Here is a 21,291-nt window from a genome sequence, read left to right on the forward strand (position 1 = left end):
CTTCTGAGAATTTTGCTTGCTGTGACAGCACGGTTGGACTCAAGTACGTAGACGAGGAATCGATTAGGCTATCTCTTAGAATCTAAAGGTAAAGAGGAAAGAAAGGAAGGAAGCGCCGGAAGGCAGGGCATATATACAGGCGAGCGGTCACGTGAGTATTTCGTAGCGGGCACGTGACTCCATAACCGTGACACTTGCCTAGCTAGCACTTTCAGTCGCATTTGCCTCGAACACCACGTTCGTTGTTTTGTGACCATCATATTTCTCTCGACACAAGCTTTTCAAAAGCTTATACAGTGCTTCCTTTCTCCTTTACTCATCTGCTTCGTCATTTTCTTCATCTTCAGTCTCCCATTCCTGGCTACCTTCTTCAGAAACCTCACTATCCTCACTATCCTCATCATCCTCATCATCCTCATCGTCCTCATCGTCCTCATCGTCTTCATCATCACTCCATTCTTCGAAGCTCGAGAATTGGCGTAATTGCTGAACATTCTTCAAAATCCTCTCTTCTTCTTCCTCATCTCCGTCTCGTACAAAATCCCACTCCGTCCCATCGAACATTTGCATTTGTCTTTTGACCCGAGCTCTTCTTGCCATCTTCCGTGCAATTGTGTTATCCTCAGCAAAACCGTTTAGTGCTTTCAAAATCACTTGCTGAGCGTCCATCTCCTTTCGGTCAACCTTTGCTTTCAACTCTTCTAGCCATGTCTCTCTCTTCCCTACTGCCTGTCCCAACAGTTTATGATAAAGGAACTCTTCACCATAAAAAGCAGAGAAAAGCGCTTCCCAATCGCAGCACACTTCGAACGTCTCATAATCGAATGAGAGCCCAGGTATAGGGCCATCGTTCACATCACGTCGTATTTGGATTGTATGGTGGGGTATCTCTAGGTGCGTCTCTGCCGCAAATTCCCGCATACGTTTCCGAGTCACGGGTTTCAACTCGTCGGACAATTCCTCGTCCACGCTCAGAAAGACCGTCTTTTTGTCTTCCGAGAGATGGTTGAATTCGAACTCACAACTCAGAGGCACTGCGGAAAACCGTCTATCGTCCCTCTCGGGGAGATAAAAGTCTCCTTGTCTATCGTCAGCAAATCTTTCACCCAGCTGCGGGAGTGTCTTTTCACCAAGCAGAAAGTTGAGACGCAGCTTTGGGAGGAGCCTTTCCCGAAACATCGACTCTGTAGCATCTTTGAACGCGGTGCAAACTTGGCGGCATGTGATCCAGAGGAAGCTTAAGTCATCGTCTGTGTTGAGATTTTGAAGCACTCTGATCCAGATTTCATTTGGTAGCTTTTGGCCACAAGCTTCCATGATTCGTGAATATCAGGTATCTGGATCTTGTTTTTGAGGAAGTCAAAAGAGGCGGTGGGCTGAGGTTTGTGATAGACATTATGCTGTGTGACTATGCGTGATCAGAAGTGGGGCGAGCATGTGATTGTTGAGCACACTAGCACACTTCAAAAGCGTGTTTCTAAGTCACCTGAAAGCAATTAATTAGTAGCAAGTCTGTAATATCAAAGACAGTTGAATTATCGGCAGACCCAAAAAGTTTCGAATGCTTCTGGAACATTTCCTCCCTGGGTTAAACCCAATTAGTACTTTCCCTTAACGTTTGAGAAGTTACTTCCGATTGTGTTTGTGTGAGAAATCGGCTAGATAAAGCCCGGCAATAAAAACGTCACAATCACTACTAACTCAAAGCATTCGTTTGCAAATGAAGTACAGATCTTGCTAGGCTCGTTAGCGATCACGGAAATCTATGTCCCCCTTTGGAAGAGTTGAGAATGGATTCTGGTTGAGAATGGGAGGAAATTGGGCCTGCATCAGAAGAGAAGAAAATCGATAGACTGTTTCTAGTTTTGCAAAGGCTTTAAACTGCCACGAGCACCGTCAGCATCTAATATCCGTACTTAGCCCTTGACTTTCGCAATGATCGTTGAAAATTGGATATAATCTCAGTCACGTGCCAGATTCCAGGAGCAGGTATTATTCCTTTGTAGAAGTCATGAAACGTTACATCAAACTGCAAATACATTGACGAAGCAATGGAGCCAGGTACGGCTTCATGAAAGCCCGTGACCTGATAATATGAAGAGTTCAGCTCTACCACATATGCAATTTAAGTTCGCGTGAAGTTCATTAGTCTAAGAGTTTTGAAAGTCTAGTACGAAAGTCGCGGTCAAAGTATGGAAACTACAGGGCATTATCCACTATAATGCCTTTATAAAGTCACTATGCTACCTGCTACCACTGAAAGCGCTATATTTATAGGCGTTTTGCCTGAAGGGCAGGCTTTAGTGAAGTATCATTCGCTAAAGAGGCCTATCATGCCCTGTATTTGAGCGTCTGAGCGCTGTCCTGTCAGCGAGTTTAGTGGGCATAGCCTGTAATTTAGTGGCGATGCCCTGTAGTTTCCATACTTTTGACCGCTTTCTGTATAACATTAGATAAGCACATTCCAACCATAATCTTTGATGGTCTAACGGTCATGATTTCCGCTTGTCATACTAGACAAAGCGCGGGAGATCGGGGTTCGACTCCCCGTCAGAGAGTTCTTCTCATGAGTTCATAACCCCAGGTTCGCTTGGATGCCTCATTTTTTTCTGTTTTGGAGCTTTTTCCAGCAGTACTGTATGTAGCTGGGTTAAATAGCTGAAATTATCGTCGCGGGGCAGGGCGAAGAAGTGGCGGGGGTGATTTTAACAAGTCTCGAACTTAGCGAGGCCGATTAGGGGCTTGGAGAAGCGAGCCGAGTGTAGAATAGGGAAAACACGGAGGCTGAACTTGTAACAAGTTCAAAGATTGACGCGAATGAGTTTTTGTTCTCAGACTTCCCTTTCTATACAGTGCTTGTGTTCTGTTTGCCTCATCGCTGGTGAACGAACGATGATGAGGTTGTTTTCTACTCACCGGCTCGAAATGGATCCAGACGCTGTTCCAAGTCGCAAATATAGCACAACACCGATTTGAAAGCCCCCAACTCTTTCCCGGACCTGGTAAACTCAGAGGACAGTACGGATTGATCGATCGTGGTGATAAACTATACTTTCCGCATGAGACTTCTTTCGACCACTTCTAAGATTCAACTCAAGAATGCAATGCAATCCGGGGTACCTTTCAATACAGATAGCGATTGTATCACGAACCTGTGTACATCAAGAGAGGTTAGACTCGGAAATGTCTTTGATAGTACTATGTCAAGGCTAAGCCGACCCCTCAGCATATTCCACGACACTAAAGCCGTTGCTTCACTGGCCGCCGGCTTGTCGAACGATGTCATACATGGAAACCCTCAAGCAAAACCTCAATATTTCTTTTATTAATGCGAGGTATACAATGAACGACATCGCAACGATGCGCATGGTGTTGGCATGATCCGGCCCGCCTTTCCCATGCCCATCGGTGTCTTTCTGGAGGAACACTTTAATAAGGTCTAAGTCTGATGACCTCTGTGTCTCGCAAACACAACGGTTTCGATAGCTTGCGTTTGATAGAGCACATCCTCACCATCTGTTGTGTTCAGCACCGCGTGAACCCTAGTCCGGAAGCCTTCCGTGATAGCACAACAGGAACTGTTTCTCACTTTCTCGTGCTTCACACCACGATCCCCTCGCCGTGTCCATCAATTGGACCTTCTCCGCTGCATATCACGTTCATTATGCGTTGAGTCCAGCAGGAACCCATAGCTACGATATCATAAGGACGACTCCACATCATGACTTCTTCCTCCGGGACATTTCAGATGCTCCCCAGGAAAACGAAATTAGCTCCAACATTACCTTTCTGCACCCCGCTGATCTGAATCAAGATCGGTCATTCTTCTTGGAAATAGCACCAGGGCACGGCTGTGTGTTTGTGAGGCTTGGCACTTGATCGCCTCTTATCACCTTTCTAGAATCTGTGGCTTTTTGTACAAGGGTCGTGACGAAATGACTGTCCTTTGATGTCGTGCTACAAAAGAAGAACAACTCAAATAGTAAGTATTGGCCTATGGGATCAGATCCGAGAAAGTCAAGATGCTCCTGGTGATATCAAGAGGACCTGAATCTCACCGCCCTCTATCATCATGAAGACGGGGCCTGCTTTGAGTGTTGGACGTCGCTCTGTTAATTTCGTGTAGCTATTGCTCAAGTGAGTATATTTGTCGGCTTCGCGACCGATAATCTACGACCCGGCACAGTCGTAAGAGTCATTTCACTTTGAAACTCTTAAGTACTCTCGATACTTTAGCAAGTCAATTTACATTTTACGTCTTGCTGTTACTCCGCAATACCAGAATTCTTTCCCTGCTTCCTCCTAAGCCTCGTATTGAGGGTTGCCCATCGACAATCTCAGTTCTCATTATTTAAGACCGGATCCTCTCCGAGGCGACAGGGTTCGCTTCACTGCAGACACGGTCTGCCTCGACGCACATCCGTCTTCAAAGCACGTCAACACGCTTGGCAACCTGTCAGTCGACTGCTATGGCTCAAAACCCTTCCTCAACCAAAGCCCACCAAGGCTCCGCCAAGTCTGTGAAGGCAACCTCCTCACATGCTCCTACTTCCCATGCTCATGCAAGCAAGTCTCCAAAGTCCTCACCAAGCCGAGAACCTATCGAGAGGTTCGTCCGAGACGAGAGAGACTATAAATCTTACGCAGTCACCCAATACGATCCATGCCAGTATGTCAAGTTCTGCCCCTGCTTTGTACTTGCTCTAGAAGCCGAGATTTTTAAATTTATCATCGGGAGCTACTCATCAAGGGAGATGACTTGCAACTACTCGGACGATCTCCTCGGCCTCTAGATCTTTGTCATTAATGTATACTGACTTTTGTGCAGGGACACAGCGAGGAAACAGCACGAGGAACGACTAAGGGACGTGGTTGGAAAGAGGTATTGACAAGTTGTTGGCGCGTACCTCTCATTACAGGAATATCATATGTTATATCACAGACCTGAAGATGCCGTTGCTTAATTTAGCATTCAACATCTCTTAATGTTTAGGATTGGGGTGGCTCCTTCACGCTTTGTGTCTTGGTTGTCATTTGTCTTCATAGGATAGCTGTCGAGGCGGTGTGCGACGAGACTATAAGACGGAGGATTTGGATGTGGATTATGGAATAGGACATTCTGCTCTCAGCTCAGATGGCTGCCTTTGCATGTGTACAATTAAATAGTACCTCATTCATGTTTGGAGACTTTGGAGGCGTTGAACGGTATTGAAATTTGGGGTTTGGCAAGTGCGAATCCAAAAGAAATCCAGACTGCCGTCTACTCGGCGTAGATGGAATATGGCTTCGTGTCGCTGACCAACCTGGTTCGTCCGAAGCCATCGAGATGCTCTGGCACTTCAAGTCTCGTCGCCAGCGTCTTGAAAATGCTACATACTTTAGACCCGGTTTGGGACAAATAATTGAGAAGTCTGAGTGTGACATGTATTGCCATAATCTCATGATATTCTATACATGAATGTGTCCTTTCTATATACTCCTTCGAATGTACAGACCCCAACATGACAAAACGGAGAGGGGTATGTCCCACCAAGTCAGATCATCCAGGACGCCTCTGACATGCAATACATACAAATGTTATACACCTTTCATCTCTAACACTATTCATACAACAATACGTCTGTAAATACTCAACCTTGTCGTTCACAGGGTTTCAGTAGAGGCATCCCTCAGTTCTAAACCATATCGCTTCAATTCTTCGGGTCTAATCACTGCAGGACTTTTGACCATCATGTCCTCGCCTTTAGAGCTTTTGGGGAATGCAATCACATCCTTGACTGATTCCCGGCCAGTCATGACCGCAATCAGTCGATCGAATCCTATGGCTAAACCTGCATGAGGAGGACATCCTGCACGCAGAGCCTCGATGAGATGTGCAAAGTCGTTGATGCGTTCTTCACTCATCTTGAGAATATCGCGCATGATAAACTCCTGCATCTCAGCGTTATGGATACGTCGGCTGCCCCCGCCCAACTCAACACCATTAACAACGAGATCGTAATGGTCGGCTTTTGCTTCGAGAGGTTTCCATAGTAACAAATCGACGTCTTTGGCTGTTTTTGGGGCAGTGAACGGATGGTGCGTGGCTGAGAACCCTGCTTTACCTCCTTGCCCAGGATCGCTGCCGTTTTCGAGGGTGAACATGGGAAAGTCTGTCACCCAAAGATACAAGTGATTCAAGTCTTGCTCAATGAGTCCCTCAGCAAGGGAAGCTTTCTCGATGGCAAGTCGAAGTTTTCCCATGAATGTAGAGCCACCTGAATGTGGTAGTCCTGGACGGGCTTGGAAGACCAGAAGATCCCCTGTGTCGAAGGTACGATTTGCTTCATGTGTTTCTTCATTCTCCCATGGTTGCTGAGAGATCTCGGAAAATAGTTCTTTCAACTTCTGGGCACCCTCGAATCCAAAAGGCAACAAACCTTCCAAAGGCTTGCTAGGGTCGTAGACGCAGATACCTGGTGCTCCATCGGGATTCGAACGAAATATTTCCGCGTCTGGTGAGTCCATGAAAGCACTGATGAATTTTTGAACCCCTGATGGAGAAGTACCTAGTCTAATTTTGAATGCTTCAAACTTTGGATTTTTGATCGAGGTAATCATCCCATGTAACTCAGGGTTAACAGCTTGATCAATGCGGTGTATCTGCCGAGTTAGCTTGTATGTTTGTCGGATGGTCGTGGCCACTTACCAATCCTTTGAGTCGAAGATCCGGCTTGTCTGAACCATATTTGGACATGGCTTTTTCATATGTGATACGGTGGAAGGGAGCCTGCGGCAAGGGGGACCTCAGGTGTGTACCAGGCCTTGCAAATTTTTTGTAGATATTCTTAATGAGCTGCTCAACTCTTCTCATCACACCCATTCCATCTGTAAAGGCCATCTCGAGATCTATCTATGGATGCTTAGCCAGAGATGGAATAGTAGATCGAACACTAATACCTGGGTGAATTCGGGCTGTCTGTCTGCCCTAAGATCCTCATCTCGGAAGCATTTTGCAAATTGAAAATATCGAGATACACCACTCGACATTAGAATTTGTTTGTATTGTTGCGGGCTCTGAGGAAGTGCATAGGCATAGCCATGTCTCCTTGTTGGAACTAGGAACTCCTTCGCGCCTTCAGGCGTCGACTTGAAGAGAATAGGGGTTTCAATTTCCTGAAACTGATGCAGCTCTTGTCTTACATATTTTGCTACCTCGGAACGAAACAACAACCGCTCCTTGAGTTCAGAGTCGTACCGAATCTGGAGATGTCGGTCTTGAGGAGAAAAAACGTGGTCTGCACCATGGTGGAGATCGGCTGGAAAGGTATTTAAACGTATGACTCGAGTAAGATTGATCTCTATTTGGTGAAGAGAAGCAAATCCATCTGGTGTCTTCTCGAGCCCAGTCTTTTCTCTCTTTGGTGCCCGTTTCAATGCCAAATTGCCGGTGATATTTATGGGACTGCCTAATCGAATGCTGCTCAGCTCCTTGCACAATTTTGCATCTTGGCACACCAATTGTACCGTGTCTGATGTTCCTGGTCCTTGCAAATGGGCGAACACCAATGCCTCTCCCAGATTTGCTATTTTTTGAAGAAACCCGACAGCAACCACGCTATTGCCCATCCACGAGAGGGGCATGGGCGACTGCTTTGAGAATTTAAAGTTCGGCAGAGGGTTATGATCTAGGCAGATTTATGAATTAGAATCAGTCGGAGAGCGAGAGAAACCAGATCTTACAGCATCCTCTAAACTCCTTCCAGAATGGGGCGTCAGCTACATTTATCTTCGTTGATCCCTCTCCAGACACTTCTGAACCCAGTCTATGGTGATGGTGAAAACATCGTGTTAATGATTGTCCTGGCAGGCTCAATCGTTGGCGATACAGCGTGGTTCGTATAGATTTATGTGAGAACCGTCTCCAAACATGCATCCTAGGAGATGCAGCAATGTTCATTGCGTTTCATGCTGTAGTTGTTCGACTGTCGTTCGATGCGGATCAAAAATATTTGAAGGGATCCCACTACGGCTAGCGTGACCGGCAACTCCCGTGGCCGAAATATTTTATATGCACGCGCTTTCGCCTGCCGTGCGATTTCTTTCTTCTTCATCCTTCCAAGTTTTAAACAAGTAAGCCCCCAACCTCCCTTCCCCTCTTCAATCCCGCAGAGACTAATATATGCCCTCCAGATGATGAAAAGCCAGCGTGTTTATATGAGTACGATTTCTCCTTCTCGAGCTTGCAAACTCTCCCTTCACCGGGCTTCAGTGGTCTGCTTGTGAGAGAAGGTTGGAAGAGTGAAATAAGCGTTCGACACACACCTTGTTCAATTTCGGACGCGATGAAGGCATCTCTGAACCATGAAGCTTGGAAGGTACACTCTTGGTGGTTTGCATGGCCGGGTCTGTTCCCGTGGCTCGGTTCTCGCATCGTCCAGCGTTTTACATACAATACTTCCCTTGAAGTGTCAAGAGTATTACCCTTTCACTTAAATTTCGTTTTCGTTGGACCATGACACAGGATGTTTCTCGACATGCAATCAACTGTATTCACACTGCAGGCAGGATTAGAGATGGCTACTGGTAGTGGTCGTCTGGAGGTACTGTTGGGACAATGTACCTCGGCCATGATATGATATCAGCCTGAGCTTTGTCCTGGGAGTGTAGGGGATCCACCGAGAAATGTGTTGTTGGCTTTGATGGATTTGGCAGAGACAGTGTCATGGAGGCTGTTTACAGACATAATTAGGAGGGAGAATTACTGCTATTAACGCAATAATGGAGGAGGTCTGCAATTGACAGAGTTATAGAGATGGTTTGTAAACATGTATTTGAATGCAATCCATGATGGAAGACGTCTACAAAATTCAATATTATCGCAATCAACACGATCAACTCTAGAATTGGTCTTCACGCATGTGAGAGTCTCTCTGCAAAATACGAAGCGGGCGCTCGCGCGAATCCTCTTGCTCTTACTGTAAAGACCCTGAAAAAACCCAATGACGCTGCAAGTGACAACGCAGCCAGACCACGGACCTTTGCCACTAGAGACTCAGAGTACAAGCCACTTCCAGACTCTCTCATTGTCTTCAACCTGCAGCCATAGTCCAACGAACTCGGGGTTCATATTCAAGACGCCATGAGAGATTCGAAATTTGATATTCACCACTATGCCCCCGTTCTTTGAGTTCCTGTGACGCACGCAAACCCTCTTAGTGTCGTCGTCTAATAAATTCCCGATCTTCATTTCCAAGTCCCCAGATTGCGCAGCAGGCCGAGCAACCCAGCAAGTCTTCCGACAACGAAGCTCGACCAAAGCAAACATTGCTTCCACCTGCAACATTCGAACCAACAAGCTCTTGTTCCGGATCAACGTGAGCCACGAAACGAAACAAAAGCCATCAGGTTCCCCCGCATCTGCGCAACCCGAAAGAGCCTGTTTCCCCAACGACCAGAGGCTGTCGCAAGCCTGGCCTGGTCTGGCAGCCGTGATTTGAGATGGCCAGCTCCTTCGAGAAGTCTGTGAAGGGCGCGACGAAGATCAAGGTGAGTCTGCTGTCTTAGCAAGATCTTATGAAGTTGCTTTTCTACTTGCGATTGGCTAACTTGCACAATTACCAGGCGGCGCCTCCGAAGTCCAAGTATGAACGCTTCTCCCTTTCAAAGTAGGCAGGATGGATGCCAGCTGACACAGCTTGTCCTACAGATACATCGAGCATATTCTAATTGCGACACATTCGGGGGAAAATGGAGTGGCCGAGGTGTTCCGAGCGCTCCAGAACCGGTTGCGAGATTCAACGTGGACCGTTGTTTTCAAAAGCTTGATCACAGTGCACCTTATGATACGGGAAGGCTCGCCGGATGTTACGTTGGCATATCTGGCACGGCATAGAAGCATGTTGGCTATAGGAAGCTTTTCTGATGGTAGGTACACACCCGGCCCTCCCTCAGATTTCATGAGTCTGCAAATGGCTCAGGACGACAGGGAATTTCATAGAGGCTGTACTGACTGATCATGGTCAAGTCCAAACCCAAGGTCGGAACATTCGCCATTATACCAACTATCTCATGGAGCGAGCCAGAGCGTACAGAGATACCAAATGCGATTTCGTTCGCGGGGCAGAGAATAGGTTAGAGAAGATGACGGTTGACAAGGGCCTACTCCGCGAGACGGAAGCCGTTCAACATCAAATTACGGCTCTATTGAAGTGCGATGTAGGTGTGGACCCTTATATGTTTAGAGACGCTTGCTGAAGGATTAGGTTTTGGACAACGAACCAGAGAACGAAATAACCATTACCGTTTTTCGTATGTTGGTGCTAGATCTATTAGCAATGTTTCATGTCATGAACCAAGCTATGATCAATATTCTAGGTACGATTCCAGTGGGCTTTCTAATGCGCTGCACTACTGACTACAAGGAAGGCCATTTCTTTGAGATGTCAAAACCGGACGCTGAGCGTGCTATGGAGATTTATAACAACTTTACGAAGCAAACGGACTTTGTCGTTCAGTATCTCAGTACCGCTCGCCAGTACGAGCATCAGACCCGAGTCGAGGTTCCAAAATTGAAGCATGCTCCTGTAAATCTTGGAAAACAATTACAGGAGTATCTCAAGGACGAGGATTTTGAAATCAACAGAAGACAGTACTTGGCGGAACAAGAATCGAAAGGAAGTCGGACAAATGGTGCAGGAACCAAAGCATTTTCGACTCCTGCTAAAAGCGACGCGGAATCCCGAGCTGCTGCAGGACGAGCATTTCCTGACGCCTCCAACCAATCAGCTACGAAGACCTCTGCACCCGCGAAAGGACCTGATCCTGATCTCATAGACTTTTTTGATTCGATAGAGCAAAATCAGCAGACTATGGCGACTCAACCCGGAATGCAGCAACAGGCACCTCAATTCAACAATGCTTTCCAGATGCAACAGCCTCAACAGCTTCAGCAGAACGGGTTCGTATCACAACCGACTGGTTTCCACAATCCGAATCAGTTCAATCAGCAACAAGCTTTTAGCAATGGATTTGCCGGAATGCAGCAACCACAGCAGCAGCCCCAGCCCCAGCAACAACAACCTCAACCTGTTCAGCCCAACTTTACCGGGGCTGGCTTTGGAGGTTATACTCCTCAACCTGCATTCCAACCAGGAGGTCTTTCTTCCATCCCCCAGGATTCGGCGGTCAATTTTCAACAGCAAATGCCCCAACAACAACTCGGACCCGTGCAGACAGGTGCACAGCAGACCACGAACCCTTTCCGCCAGTCGATGATGATGGCAAGTCCTACGGGAATGCAAGGACCGTCATTCCCGGCATCGCCTCCTGTCACATCCCCCATAACCCGCCAATCTACGAATCCTTTTGCTAAGTCAATATCTCCACCAGTTCAACCATTCTCTCCACCACCTGATCAGCAGTACCAACAACAGCAGCAACAAACCCAACAGACTGCAGCACCTTTGCGGTCAATGGCAACTGGCACTAATCCATTCGCAAAGAACTTAGCTATGAATTCTGCACAACGGCCCCAGACAAGTGCAGGTCTGGCGCCCCAGCCAACAGGAAGCACGAATCCGTTCCGTCAGAGTCAGTTTGTCAATACTGCAACGGGAACGGGCTGGCAGCATGCACAACAACCAATGGGCGGTGGTCTAGATAATTTAGAAACAGTGCCGGTCTTTCCAAGGCCGGCGCAACAACAAGCTTGGCAACAGTAAGTGGAGGTAATAAGAGCGTCTTTTTAGGGTGATGAAGATCATAGCATGGCGTTAGGAGATAAGTTTGATTCACAATGCGAGCTAGGTAGATGGATCAGCAAGCACCAAAATGCTTAATGTGGTATTACATGGCCTTAAGCCATAGATGATCAGACTACCGATATTGGAGTCTAATGAGAAGACCCGACCACGCTGTAATGCCCATGTGTGAACGTCTGTGTTTATGCATTCTTTGAACTCCATTTTTGACCAACGATGCATTTCTCCGCCGGATTCTCTCCCAGAATCAATTTGTCTTACCCGTATCAGAAGACGTCATCCAACTCCATTTTGTGTTCAACTTTTATCTTCCCCGTTGAAGCCTCTGCTGCTGCCTCCGTGCCGATACTTGAAGGTACTGCTGGAAGAGCTTTGCTACCCATCTCATCTTCTATGAAAACCCCAAGTCCAGAGAAAGCCTCGAACATTGTCCGAGCATAATACTCGTGAAGGCTAAATCCGCCTGCCGCATGTCTTTGGTCCTTCTTGGCATTGGCAAGCCATTCGCTATCATAATCTTCTTGAAGGACATAGCGTGAAGGAGCGAGGTCCACCCCACCAAACGGTTCGTAAGGCTTCTCTGCCACTGGAGCCTCTCTCTTCTTAAGTCCCCTGATCGTGAGATTCGGATCTTTTGCACTACCATTACTCTGTAGTATGGCTTCCGATGCAATTCTCCTCGCACCACTTTTCTTCAGGACCACCTTCTGTGCCATCTCCGTGATCTCCCTAGCATCACCTTCTCCACTTGCCAATTTCTCCAAAACTTCTCGCCTCGACTTCTCCACGTCCATCTTCTCCTCTTCCGCCTCTCTGACCGCCGCCAATCGCCTCTGTCTAGCAGCTTCCTTCTCTGCCCTTTCTCTTCTCTTCTCCATCTCTATTTCTTCCAACCCTGCCCTCTTATTCGCCTCAATCTCTCCCAGATTTCTTTCCTTATATGCCCTTAACTTCTCCTCGGCTCGCATCTTGTCTTCCTTCCCTCCTTCCACCAAGTCGAATACTAGTCCCTCCACATTCTCCAGATAATTATTCCAGTCGAGTAGGGTCTCGAACTCGTCCTGTCTCTTATTATAAACAGCTCCCACCCTTTTGCGAATATCGCATTCCCTTTCCACTTTCAAATCCCCAAAGAATGCCTTATGAAAACCTTTCTTTCGTAGCGTCTTTCCACAGTACCGAACAGGGCAAGAAGCAGGGCCACTGGTGAAGATGCGGTCGACGCACGTACTGCACATCTTGTGGTAACATTCTGGGTTGATGAGGAACTGTAGCGAAGGAGTCAGGTAGCGATTTGACTTGCATACGGGACAAATGTCGTCGGAGGGATTGGACTCGAGCGATTTCGAGGCTCCATTGCGTATCATGGCGACAGATGATAGGGAGAGACAGTGGTTGTGGCGTAGAGGGGAAGAAGAGTAGAATATGTGGTTGAAGTTGACGAGGCTGGGTGGCGCTAGTGTAGTGTGGGGGATTTCAAAGCCTTGTCGTTTCTCGAATGCACCACTTCACGAAACCTCTTATTTTCAACACAAGCAAAGATGACCGACAAAGGTAAGTGGTGTATTATCCTCCAAATTTTCTCGTATCTGTGGAATATGTACTGTTGCCTATCCATCGATCAAGCTCTAACATGCGAACTAGAACCAACGAAGGAAGAAGAGGCCGCAGCCCGCGCAATGGAAGCAGCAGAACAAGCTGCTCTTCCATACAAATGGACCCAAACGATCGGTGACCTAGACATCACTCTCGAGGTCCCTGGAAATCTAAAAGGCAAGGATTTGAATGTCGATATCAAAAAGAAGAAGCTTGTCCTTGGAATCAAGGGTCAAGAAGCTATCATAAATGTATGTCATATGGCTAGATATTGGCATGATAGAAGTTCCAAGTCGAAGTACTAATAAATTGCATAGGGTGATCTCCCTTATGAAATCCGCGTCGATGAATCAACCTGGACACTCGCAACTTCACCATCAGGAACCAAAATCCTGGAACTGCACCTTGATAAAGTAAACAAAATGCAGTGGTGGGAGCATGTGGTTACTACTGCACCAAAGATAGACGTCACAAAGATCACACCCGAGGACAGCAAGCTTGGAGATTTGGACGGCGAGACGAGAAGTATGGTGGAGAAGATGATGTACGATCAGAGGCAGAAGGAGATGGGGCAGCCGACTAGTGATGAACAGAAGAAGCTCGGGATGTTGGACAAGTTCAAGAGTCAACATCCGGAAATGGACTTCAGTAAGGCGAAAATCAACTAGCATGGACGAATGGTGGAATGGCATAGATGGTGTTATGGATTACGAGGAATGAACAAAAGTCTATACCCGTCCGATGTTGCTCCTACCTCTGGAATGTCTGTACTGGAAATATGACAAGTGGTCAAAAGGCGCTATTATGGTTCGACGGACATTCAAGTGCATTTGCTGTAACAGACCTCGCTAGGTACCTAGGTTCTCAGGCTGTGCAGCATTCAAGTCACTTGCAGAGCACTCGAACACCTGCAAGAGTAATAGTCAAAATCAGCGTGACGGCTATAGACGTCCAGTGATCGGACTTGAATCACAAGTAAACTTCCACCTGAGGGCGCTCTTGATTGGAATACCTCTTAACGCCAAGGAATTTCACGTTATCTCGCTTTTGATATTGTACAAAGTTCCATCCCAGTTGTACATTCTTCCCTTAATTTTGGATTTTGACCTCGAGTCGCCCCTATCTGATTCTCCCATTGACGCTCTACCGTTCGCCAGCCAAGCGACGGCTCTGCACCTCGGACAAAGCCTTAGTTCCACTCAAGAAAATGACAGTGCTGATTACGCCAGCAACAGGCAAGATCTGGAACAAAGTCCAGCTGTAGTAGTAAAGGAAGAAGAGGCCCTCCATCGACAGGATCGAGCCGAAGAATAGGGAGTGAGAGATTGGTGCTGTGCCCATAGCCTTTGAGACGTGGGAGAGATTGGCTCCAAGGTATGCCCACTAACTAATTGTCAGCCACTATAAGATTAGCAATTGGGGAGGCCACATACGGTTCCAAGTAATATCGGCACGGTAGCGACTACAGCCAACACAAAGAATAACGAGATGATCATTGGTCCGCTCTTTGGATCTGGTCTGAATATGTGGTGGATCTCATCCAGCTTCCCGTATCTCAATGGCTTCTCATACTTTGGCAGAGGAACATTAGGATCGGTCTTGACTTCGAGATTGAAGACATGGTTGCTGAATGCTTGGGTCGAGCCAAAGGAAGCAAGAAGGAGGGTTGCGCGGAGAGGTTGGCTCGAGAGGAGGAGTTGGACTGGGAGGTCTTTTTGTGTCTGGGAAGCTGTCAGCCATCCTGTTATGGAATTGAGTATTCATATACACACAAAGTCAACCTTTCCCTTTCCGTTCTCCTTCACGGAAAAGGGGAAAGTTGTCTCTAGGCCAGTATCCTGATCCCTCAATAGCAAGAAAGCTTGATGTGGTCGTTTCGCAGTACCGGCTTCAGTAGCTGTCAAGACAATTTTCAGCGAATCTGTAGCTCCTAGTGTCACTGGCTTCGCAAGAGGGACATGATCTGAAAGTCTAAGGGTACTCGTCAGTTTCATCGTCCTCAATTGCATCGCAGACCCAAAGCTTACTTGTCCTTGAATGCGCTGCTAGCACCAGACTTTCCAGTAACAGAGATGACTGCTTCGTCAAAACTCCATGACGAAGCTGCCTGGGCCACGCCTGCACCCAGTACCAGTAAAGAGGGAATTAATGAGTGTAGAAATCGCATTGTGGTGGTTGTACTGTATGAAGCTGAATTTCGTGGAGCTTCAAGCCGCGTACTTTCGAAGTGACACCTATCCGCCAAGATTACGGGATTAGCACGTCTCGGCTGCCGTAGAGCATTTGAGATACGGCACCGATTGATCCTGTTGAACCTGGCGATGTGAATGTGATCGTTCTAGATATTTTTTACAACTACTTTTAGCTACAGCATAATTTTAAGAAACATCTCCTATTGATGTACAACATCTCAATTAAATAGTCTATTCTGCCTACTAAGGTCGTCAAATACGATGTATCCCGTGTGTCGTTCTACTCAGACGGATAGTCGAACTGAGCAGACACTCCTGAAGCCTTTTTTTGTGTGAAAACAAATTGATAAACTTCATTAATGTAGATCAAATTTAACCTCTATCTGAATCTGAAAATTTGAGGTTGTTGTCGAGTATCAAGACCAGGTCAAGTTATTGAACGACTGTTTCTCAAAGGTCCGCTCCGCATTAGGAAATCGGGAAATGCTTCATGGTCTAACGGTCATTTAGACCATGAAGAATTTTTTTTTCCACATTAAGACTAGGATGGAGTTGCTGCTTTAACCGTGTACCGAGCCTTGTGCCGAAACTTTGATGCCTGAGGTTAGGAGCAACAAGAACACTTTGACAATTTGTCGTTTTTCTTCCGACGTACTTCACAGAATTGGGTGGCTTCACTTTGCCAGACTTGTGAGAGCAATCGCAACTCGGCCAATTTTTTACTTTTTTATTTTTTTATTTTTTTGGATAGCCGTCGAGTAAAGGAATGGACTCTTGATCATGTTGCTTTGCTCTTCAAAAAGTGAATGTCTGCATGCAAGATTGCCTCGTTCTTATGACCTAAGCAGCTTCTTGCTCTTTGTTGATACATGTTTACTCGGGATTATTTCCCGAACCTGTTTTGGTACTATGGCATTGTGTATTCAAGACTTTCCCAACCTCGCAGCTTTGAACCTACTCATTTTCTTCGGTCCACCCTCTTCCTCAGTAAATGGCACCATCTCACCCTCTTCCTCCTTCATGAATCCGCCCTGTTTCCCAATCATTCTATTCCTCATCTTGTGGTACTCCATAGCAACTTCCTGGTTAAGAAGGTGCGGATCCAACTCATCAGGTGCTGCTGCGGATGTATCCAAGGGAACATCGCGTTCTACCACTTTAGAAGCCAGAGTTACGCCTTCTGGACCTATTGGCACTTTGCGCTCAGAATCTGTGGCAGGGCTGAACTGGATTGGTGAAGAGAATGGCTTTGGGTTGGCGGATCTTGCAGGCTGTAGGGGTAATGAAGCGCTGTTCGGTAATGCAAGAGGGCCATTGAGAACGTTGGCTGGGGTTCGAGATGACTTAAACCGTGATGCTTTCTTTTGTGGCTGTGGGATTGTGGTATTAGATGCTTGGGCAGGAGGAGCTCGCTCCACAATGTCGCCAACAGGGGCTTGCAATCGTTCTTTGGGTGTGGGATTTGAGGCGACTGGCTCTGGTGAAGGGTTTGAGATGTCGAGCTCTTCTGAAAATCTGACCGACTTCTTGCTAGACTTGTCGCCGGTATTCTTCGCCTGGCTCTTGTCGATCATCGTAGATTTTGGAGGAATATTCTCTTGACCACTGATAGCAACACGTCCAATTCCTTCCTGCACAACGTCGTACTCGGGGCCACTTTTGCCAACGTTTTGCATGGAACGGACGCCAAGTCTCTCCTCGAGTTCCAACATTCGCTGCCTCAACTCGTCATCAATCAACTTTCCTGTCGACCTACCAAAAGCATCTTCATCATCCGCACTGCTTGTCTCATCTTCGTAGTCTCCGTCTGACCAATCACTGGCTTCTTCAAGTTCTAATTCGGCGACCACTGCACCAACCTCGGACATGCCATATTGCAACATCTCCTGACGTAGAGCAGCATCCTCGACAGATTCGTTTTTGGGAATGATTGGAGGTTCCGATGACTTCCCTTCATTCTGTTTTGCTAGTTTCATGATCTCTTCCACCCTCATAGCGGTATGCGATTTCTGTGATTCAGGCCCAGGTTTGGTATCCTCTGCGAACGACACACCCTTCTTTGCAGACTTCGGGTCATCTTGGCGAGGCTTGGGGGTGTTTTTGGAAGTTGGATTTTGACTTAAGGATACTGGAGACGGCGATGTAGTTGGCAAATCTTTTACACCAGCCTTTTTCAACACTTCTAGAAGTTGTGGTCTCGCGTCACCGGGCGTTGATGTGTGGCTCGATATGACATTTCCTTCTTCGTCTATTTCTTCAATGATCTCTGTCATTGGCAGACCTTCCTCATTCCTGATCTCTGGAGCACTGATAATGCTAGCTGCTGCAAGTTTGTGTTCTGCAGACTCAAGCTGCTTCTGGACTGTCCGAACATTTTGCTCGACATAATCGATCCGTCTATCCAGCAGATTCACAACTTGAGCAGCAGACCGCGGCTTGGAAATTCCTATTAGTTCCTCAACCTCCTTCTTGGTAACAAGCTCGCCATCGTAGGCATTTGCGATGGCAAGTAACTGTCCCTGATCTATTGTCTCTGCAGCTAGGATCTCTTCCTTTAACCCTTCATATTCCGCCTCCCACATCTGCCAGTGACGCAAGGATTTCCGTAGCTTCTCGATGTTCTCTTCGAGGAGTTGGCGATGCCTCTCAAGGTCCAGGAAGCTGTCCTTCAACGGTTGCGCCATCTTTCATTGTCCGTCTTGAAGGCAGCGTAGGGTCCTGTCCGATAATGACTATGCAGGTGGCGACTTCGAGGAAGATTCCACGAGGGAGCGACGCAGAATTGAAGGTAGATGTTCCTGGTTTGACTGCTCTACAGTAAACGGCTGTGGTCGTCAAACCCGGCAGCTTATCGATAAGAAATTTTTAAATGTCGACACTTCGTTAGCGTACTCGTGACCAAAATTCCTTCTAGGCGTGTGGAGTTTGATCTGTAACTTGCAGAACTTTAGATAGCTTACTCGAGGATATTCGGACTTATTAGACCTTGTTCGATCTTCCTTCCTCCTTTTGGCTAACAGCATCAATGACATTTTTGTAGTTGCCGGTGGATTTACGGTATTCTCCGCAGAGCTTCTGAAACCCGGCCCACATATACCACGCTAGCCCGATGAAAACATATGTCAACAATAACAAATCTCGCGAACATTAATTCCCATCACCAACCCATTTCCCACAATGTCCCATTCCAGCCCGGATAATTCATTCACAGTATCTTCAGACTTCAGGATTAGAGACACAGCCAAGAAATTCAAATACGCACGCTGGACTCGGCAGGAGCAGCAGTTTTCTGTTGATACAGCTGCCATCGCGACTGCTTTTCCTGATTTTACCCAGGGAAGCACCTCCGACGACTTGACAATAGATCTCGGACGCGCCAAAAATACCATTCAACATTTTCCAAAATCTCCGTCATTGCCGGACATACAATATCGCACCGTCGACTCCACGAACACCGATATGCTTCGCCAACGCGTCCTTAACAAATCATCTACCAACAACATCCAAAAAGAGAATATGGCTCCCAACTCTTCGCCATACGTCTCCAATGCCAGTCGAACAATTTCTGGCGATCGCAAGCAGCTTGCAGAGCTTCGCGCTCAAGTTCAATCGGATACTGAGAATTCGACAATGGGCACCGAGCGAACAGGCACCACCACCTTCCCTCCGTCGAAAGTACGCGGATCACGATTCGGGCAGACCAAGAACTACAAATCCGACAGAGTCGATTCTCAACAACAGATACCAGCAAATATCTCGGCCAGGTTCACGTCGCCAGCGAAGTCGGTCACGAAAACAGTTGCGCAACCTACCCAAAGCTCTTTCATCATTCATGCGAATGGGGATATGACTGCCAGAGATACAGAGGAATTGGGACTTCCGGTTATTGTCGAGCACGGCCAGGTTCAGCAGCGAAAGTCGTCTGCGCGACGCTTCAAACGCGTCAGTGGCATTCGAACTCCGGAGGAAGAGAAAGAGTTGTGGCTTTTGTCCGAAAAGCTCAAGGCAGAGAACGCGGCACTCAGATCTCGAGCCGATTATCAACAACACGTCAACAACAGTCTGCAGGAGCAGAACGCGAGGATCTTACGAGAAGTGTCCGATTTCAAGACCAGAATAGCTTCCGAGTTTGAGGTCAAGATCACGGAGATGTCTCGAAAGGTGGACGTGGTAATGTCAGAGAACACCATGATGAAGGCAGAGAGTGCCGCCATTAGGGCAAAGAATGCGGCGCTGAGCAATGAGAAGGAAGTTGAAGGCCATGAGCTTGCAAGATTGGAGACCGAATTGGCTCAACTCCGCGCCGACTTCCAAGAAAATAATACTCAGGAAGTCAATACCGGTATACAGATTACAAGTCCGAAAAAGACCCAGAAATCAACCAGTCATACCGTTAGGTCAGAGTCTAGAGTCGAATTTGAGGGGACCAACACCGATATGCAATTTGAGATTCCAAATCTGCAGGCTCAACAAACTTCTACTCGTCCTTCGAGAGAGTTCAGAGCTGAAACCCAGGAGACCAATACCGATATGGAATTTGAGCTTCCAAAGCCGAAAGGTCAACAGACAACTACTCGCAATCTCAGATCAGAGTCCAGAATTGAGTCCCAAACAAAGATCAGTACGCATTTCGAGGATGCGAATTCGAACGCTCGACGAACATCAGCTCGTAGCCATAGACAAAATTCGGGAACCGACTTGCAGAGAACAGACACGGATGTTCAAATCGAAGTTTCGAAACTCCATACCCGAAAAGCATCCACTCAGACCTTCAGACCTAAGTCGGCGTCTGAGGAACAGACTCTACGCCCTTCTGTTGATCCTCAACAAGCATTGGCCACTGTTATGGCTCAACTCAATGAAGAACTAGCTGAGCTGAAAGAGGAGCACAACCAGGTTACGTCTGAGTACATGGCTCTTGATGCATCTATGAAGAGGCGAATGCGTAAGGAGATGAAGTCCGAAATGGATAGGCTTCTTCGAGCCATCGAACGAAAGGCAGACCAGGTGTATCTGCTGCAAGATGTTCAGGAGGGGATTCTGCCCTATGAGGAAGGTCAATCGGCTTGAGGTGGTGTTTGTTCTGTTTCGGCATTTCTGAGCATTGCGGGGTGATTCAGGTCTTGCCGAACACTGAATTCATTGCAGTTGTTTGCTTGTTGGAGTTAAGATGGCGTCTTATTATTGTCAGAGTCTAGGTTGATAGCATTATCAGGAGTTCATGGGAAGTGGAGTAAAGACGTTTCTTGTAGAAGTAGGGTAGTCAGAGTCTCTCTAGACCAATGAGTTAATGAATACGTGAACCATTAAATTTCGCACATGTGAAGTCATGGGCATAGAAGTTGAATAAGGAAATGTTCACAGTCAGAGGTTTGTTGCAGACATACATTGGATTTTGAAATGGCAGTGCCAAGCAAGCTGTTGGACGTATCGGAAGTCCAGTTGATGCAAACGACCCGGATCAGAGGCAGAGTAAGAACGGAGGAACCATAGCCCATCCAGATTTGTATTTCATGAGTCACCAGCGGCGTAGAATTGATCCGGGTGAGACTGCATCAATGTTATATATGTCTTGCTCACTTCCTTTTTCTCTTTCTCTTGACAGAATCTCTATCGTCGAGGCGGTGTCATTGAGTTTCGAATCGCGATTATTCCACCACCTCTTCTTGGCCCTTTAACATTCGCCACCATAGCATCTAATCCGCTACGTCGACTGGAAATAGACACCTTCCTTCTCAAGGATCCAAGACAGGTCCAAGGCC

General features: G+C 47.1%; 8 protein-coding genes and 1 non-coding gene across 9 annotated transcripts; 4 read left to right on the forward strand and 5 right to left on the reverse strand.

The window, feature by feature from the left end:
- Nucleotides 1–77: 77 nt before the first annotated feature.
- Nucleotides 78–1,317, reverse strand: LY89DRAFT_723979 (uncharacterized protein; the record flags this gene model as incomplete). Its single annotated transcript, XM_018218860.1, has 1 exon — nucleotides 78–1,317. The coding sequence occupies one exon, from the start codon at nucleotides 1,315–1,317 to the stop codon at nucleotides 313–315; it is 1,005 nt and encodes a 334-aa protein (XP_018063878.1). The 3' UTR covers nucleotides 78–312.
- A 1,157-nt stretch (nucleotides 1,318–2,474) lies between these two features.
- Nucleotides 2,475–2,558, forward strand: LY89DRAFT_t75. The gene has a single exon. It is a non-coding gene; the product is annotated as a tRNA-Asp (tRNA).
- Nucleotides 2,559–5,411: 2,853 nt separating this feature from the next.
- On the reverse strand, nucleotides 5,412–7,976 carry LY89DRAFT_627669 (aspartyl-tRNA synthetase). The gene is made up of 4 exons (XM_018211150.1): nucleotides 7,723–7,976; nucleotides 6,940–7,667; nucleotides 6,689–6,892; nucleotides 5,412–6,642 (listed from the first exon to the last, which is right to left on the reverse strand). The coding sequence occupies exons 1-4, from the start codon at nucleotides 7,937–7,939 to the stop codon at nucleotides 5,644–5,646; spliced, it is 2,148 nt and encodes a 715-aa protein (XP_018063879.1). The 5' UTR covers nucleotides 7,940–7,976; the 3' UTR covers nucleotides 5,412–5,643.
- Nucleotides 7,977–8,983: 1,007 nt separating this feature from the next.
- On the forward strand, nucleotides 8,984–11,901 carry LY89DRAFT_690015 (ANTH-domain-containing protein). Its single transcript, XM_018216017.1, has 6 exons — nucleotides 8,984–9,528; nucleotides 9,604–9,623; nucleotides 9,689–9,906; nucleotides 10,007–10,197; nucleotides 10,245–10,356; nucleotides 10,408–11,901. Exons 1-6 carry the CDS (start codon nucleotides 9,481–9,483, stop codon nucleotides 11,700–11,702), a joined length of 1,884 nt encoding a protein of 627 aa, XP_018063880.1. The 5' UTR covers nucleotides 8,984–9,480; the 3' UTR covers nucleotides 11,703–11,901.
- On the reverse strand, nucleotides 11,782–13,295 carry LY89DRAFT_690016 (RNA polymerase II transcription factor-like protein B subunit 3). Its single transcript, XM_018216018.1, has one exon. The coding sequence runs from the start codon at nucleotides 13,106–13,108 to the stop codon at nucleotides 12,008–12,010; it is 1,101 nt and encodes a 366-aa protein (XP_018063881.1). The 5' UTR covers nucleotides 13,109–13,295; the 3' UTR covers nucleotides 11,782–12,007.
- Nucleotides 13,283–14,005, forward strand: LY89DRAFT_675699 (CS-domain-containing protein; the record flags this gene model as incomplete). Its single annotated transcript, XM_018213527.1, has 3 exons — nucleotides 13,283–13,295; nucleotides 13,386–13,588; nucleotides 13,655–14,005. The coding sequence occupies 3 exons, from the start codon at nucleotides 13,283–13,285 to the stop codon at nucleotides 14,003–14,005; spliced, it is 567 nt and encodes a 188-aa protein (XP_018063882.1).
- Nucleotides 14,006–14,480: 475 nt separating this feature from the next.
- Nucleotides 14,481–15,504, reverse strand: LY89DRAFT_701125 (uncharacterized protein; the record flags this gene model as incomplete). Its single annotated transcript, XM_018217171.1, has 4 exons — nucleotides 14,481–14,720; nucleotides 14,771–15,058; nucleotides 15,110–15,308; nucleotides 15,365–15,504. The coding sequence occupies 4 exons, from the start codon at nucleotides 15,502–15,504 to the stop codon at nucleotides 14,481–14,483; spliced, it is 867 nt and encodes a 288-aa protein (XP_018063883.1).
- Nucleotides 15,505–16,383: 879 nt separating this feature from the next.
- Nucleotides 16,384–18,446, reverse strand: LY89DRAFT_627679 (uncharacterized protein). The gene has a single exon (XM_018211151.1). The coding sequence runs from the start codon at nucleotides 18,211–18,213 to the stop codon at nucleotides 16,453–16,455; it is 1,761 nt and encodes a 586-aa protein (XP_018063884.1). The 5' UTR covers nucleotides 18,214–18,446; the 3' UTR covers nucleotides 16,384–16,452.
- Nucleotides 18,447–18,690: 244 nt separating this feature from the next.
- On the forward strand, nucleotides 18,691–20,829 carry LY89DRAFT_690019 (uncharacterized protein). The gene has a single exon (XM_018216019.1). The coding sequence runs from the start codon at nucleotides 18,707–18,709 to the stop codon at nucleotides 20,597–20,599; it is 1,893 nt and encodes a 630-aa protein (XP_018063885.1). The 5' UTR covers nucleotides 18,691–18,706; the 3' UTR covers nucleotides 20,600–20,829.
- Nucleotides 20,830–21,291: the final 462 nt, after the last annotated feature.

This window comes from Mollisia scopiformis (genome assembly GCF_001500285.1).
Source record: "Mollisia scopiformis unplaced genomic scaffold LY89scaffold_28, whole genome shotgun sequence".
Classification (NCBI taxonomy): Eukaryota; Fungi; Ascomycota; class Leotiomycetes; order Helotiales; family Mollisiaceae; genus Mollisia; species Mollisia scopiformis.

Bases quoted from the DNA above. Each gene is read 5' to 3' on its own strand.
- LY89DRAFT_627669 (XM_018211150.1), bottom strand. From the start codon at position 7,939: ATGAACATTGCTGCATCTCCTAGGATGCATGTTTGGAGACGGTTCTCA. The intron at 7,668-7,722 runs GTAAGATCTGGT...AAATCTGCCTAG, and splicing joins GAAGGAGTTTAGAGGATGCT to ATCATAACCCTCTGCCGAAC. The intron at 6,643-6,688 runs GTAAGTGGCCAC...CTAACTCGGCAG, and splicing joins ATCTTCGACTCAAAGGATTG to ATACACCGCATTGATCAAGC.
- LY89DRAFT_690015 (XM_018216017.1), top strand. From the start codon at position 9,481: ATGGCCAGCTCCTTCGAGAAGTCTGTGAAGGGCGCGACGAAGATCAAG. The intron at 9,529-9,603 runs GTGAGTCTGCTG...CACAATTACCAG, and splicing joins AGGGCGCGACGAAGATCAAG to GCGGCGCCTCCGAAGTCCAA. The intron at 9,624-9,688 runs GTATGAACGCTT...CTTGTCCTACAG, and splicing joins GCGGCGCCTCCGAAGTCCAA to ATACATCGAGCATATTCTAA.
- LY89DRAFT_690016 (XM_018216018.1), bottom strand. From the start codon at position 13,108: ATGATACGCAATGGAGCCTCGAAATCGCTCGAGTCCAATCCCTCCGAC.
- LY89DRAFT_627679 (XM_018211151.1), bottom strand. From the start codon at position 18,213: ATGGCGCAACCGTTGAAGGACAGCTTCCTGGACCTTGAGAGGCATCGC.
- LY89DRAFT_690019 (XM_018216019.1), top strand. From the start codon at position 18,707: ATGTCCCATTCCAGCCCGGATAATTCATTCACAGTATCTTCAGACTTC.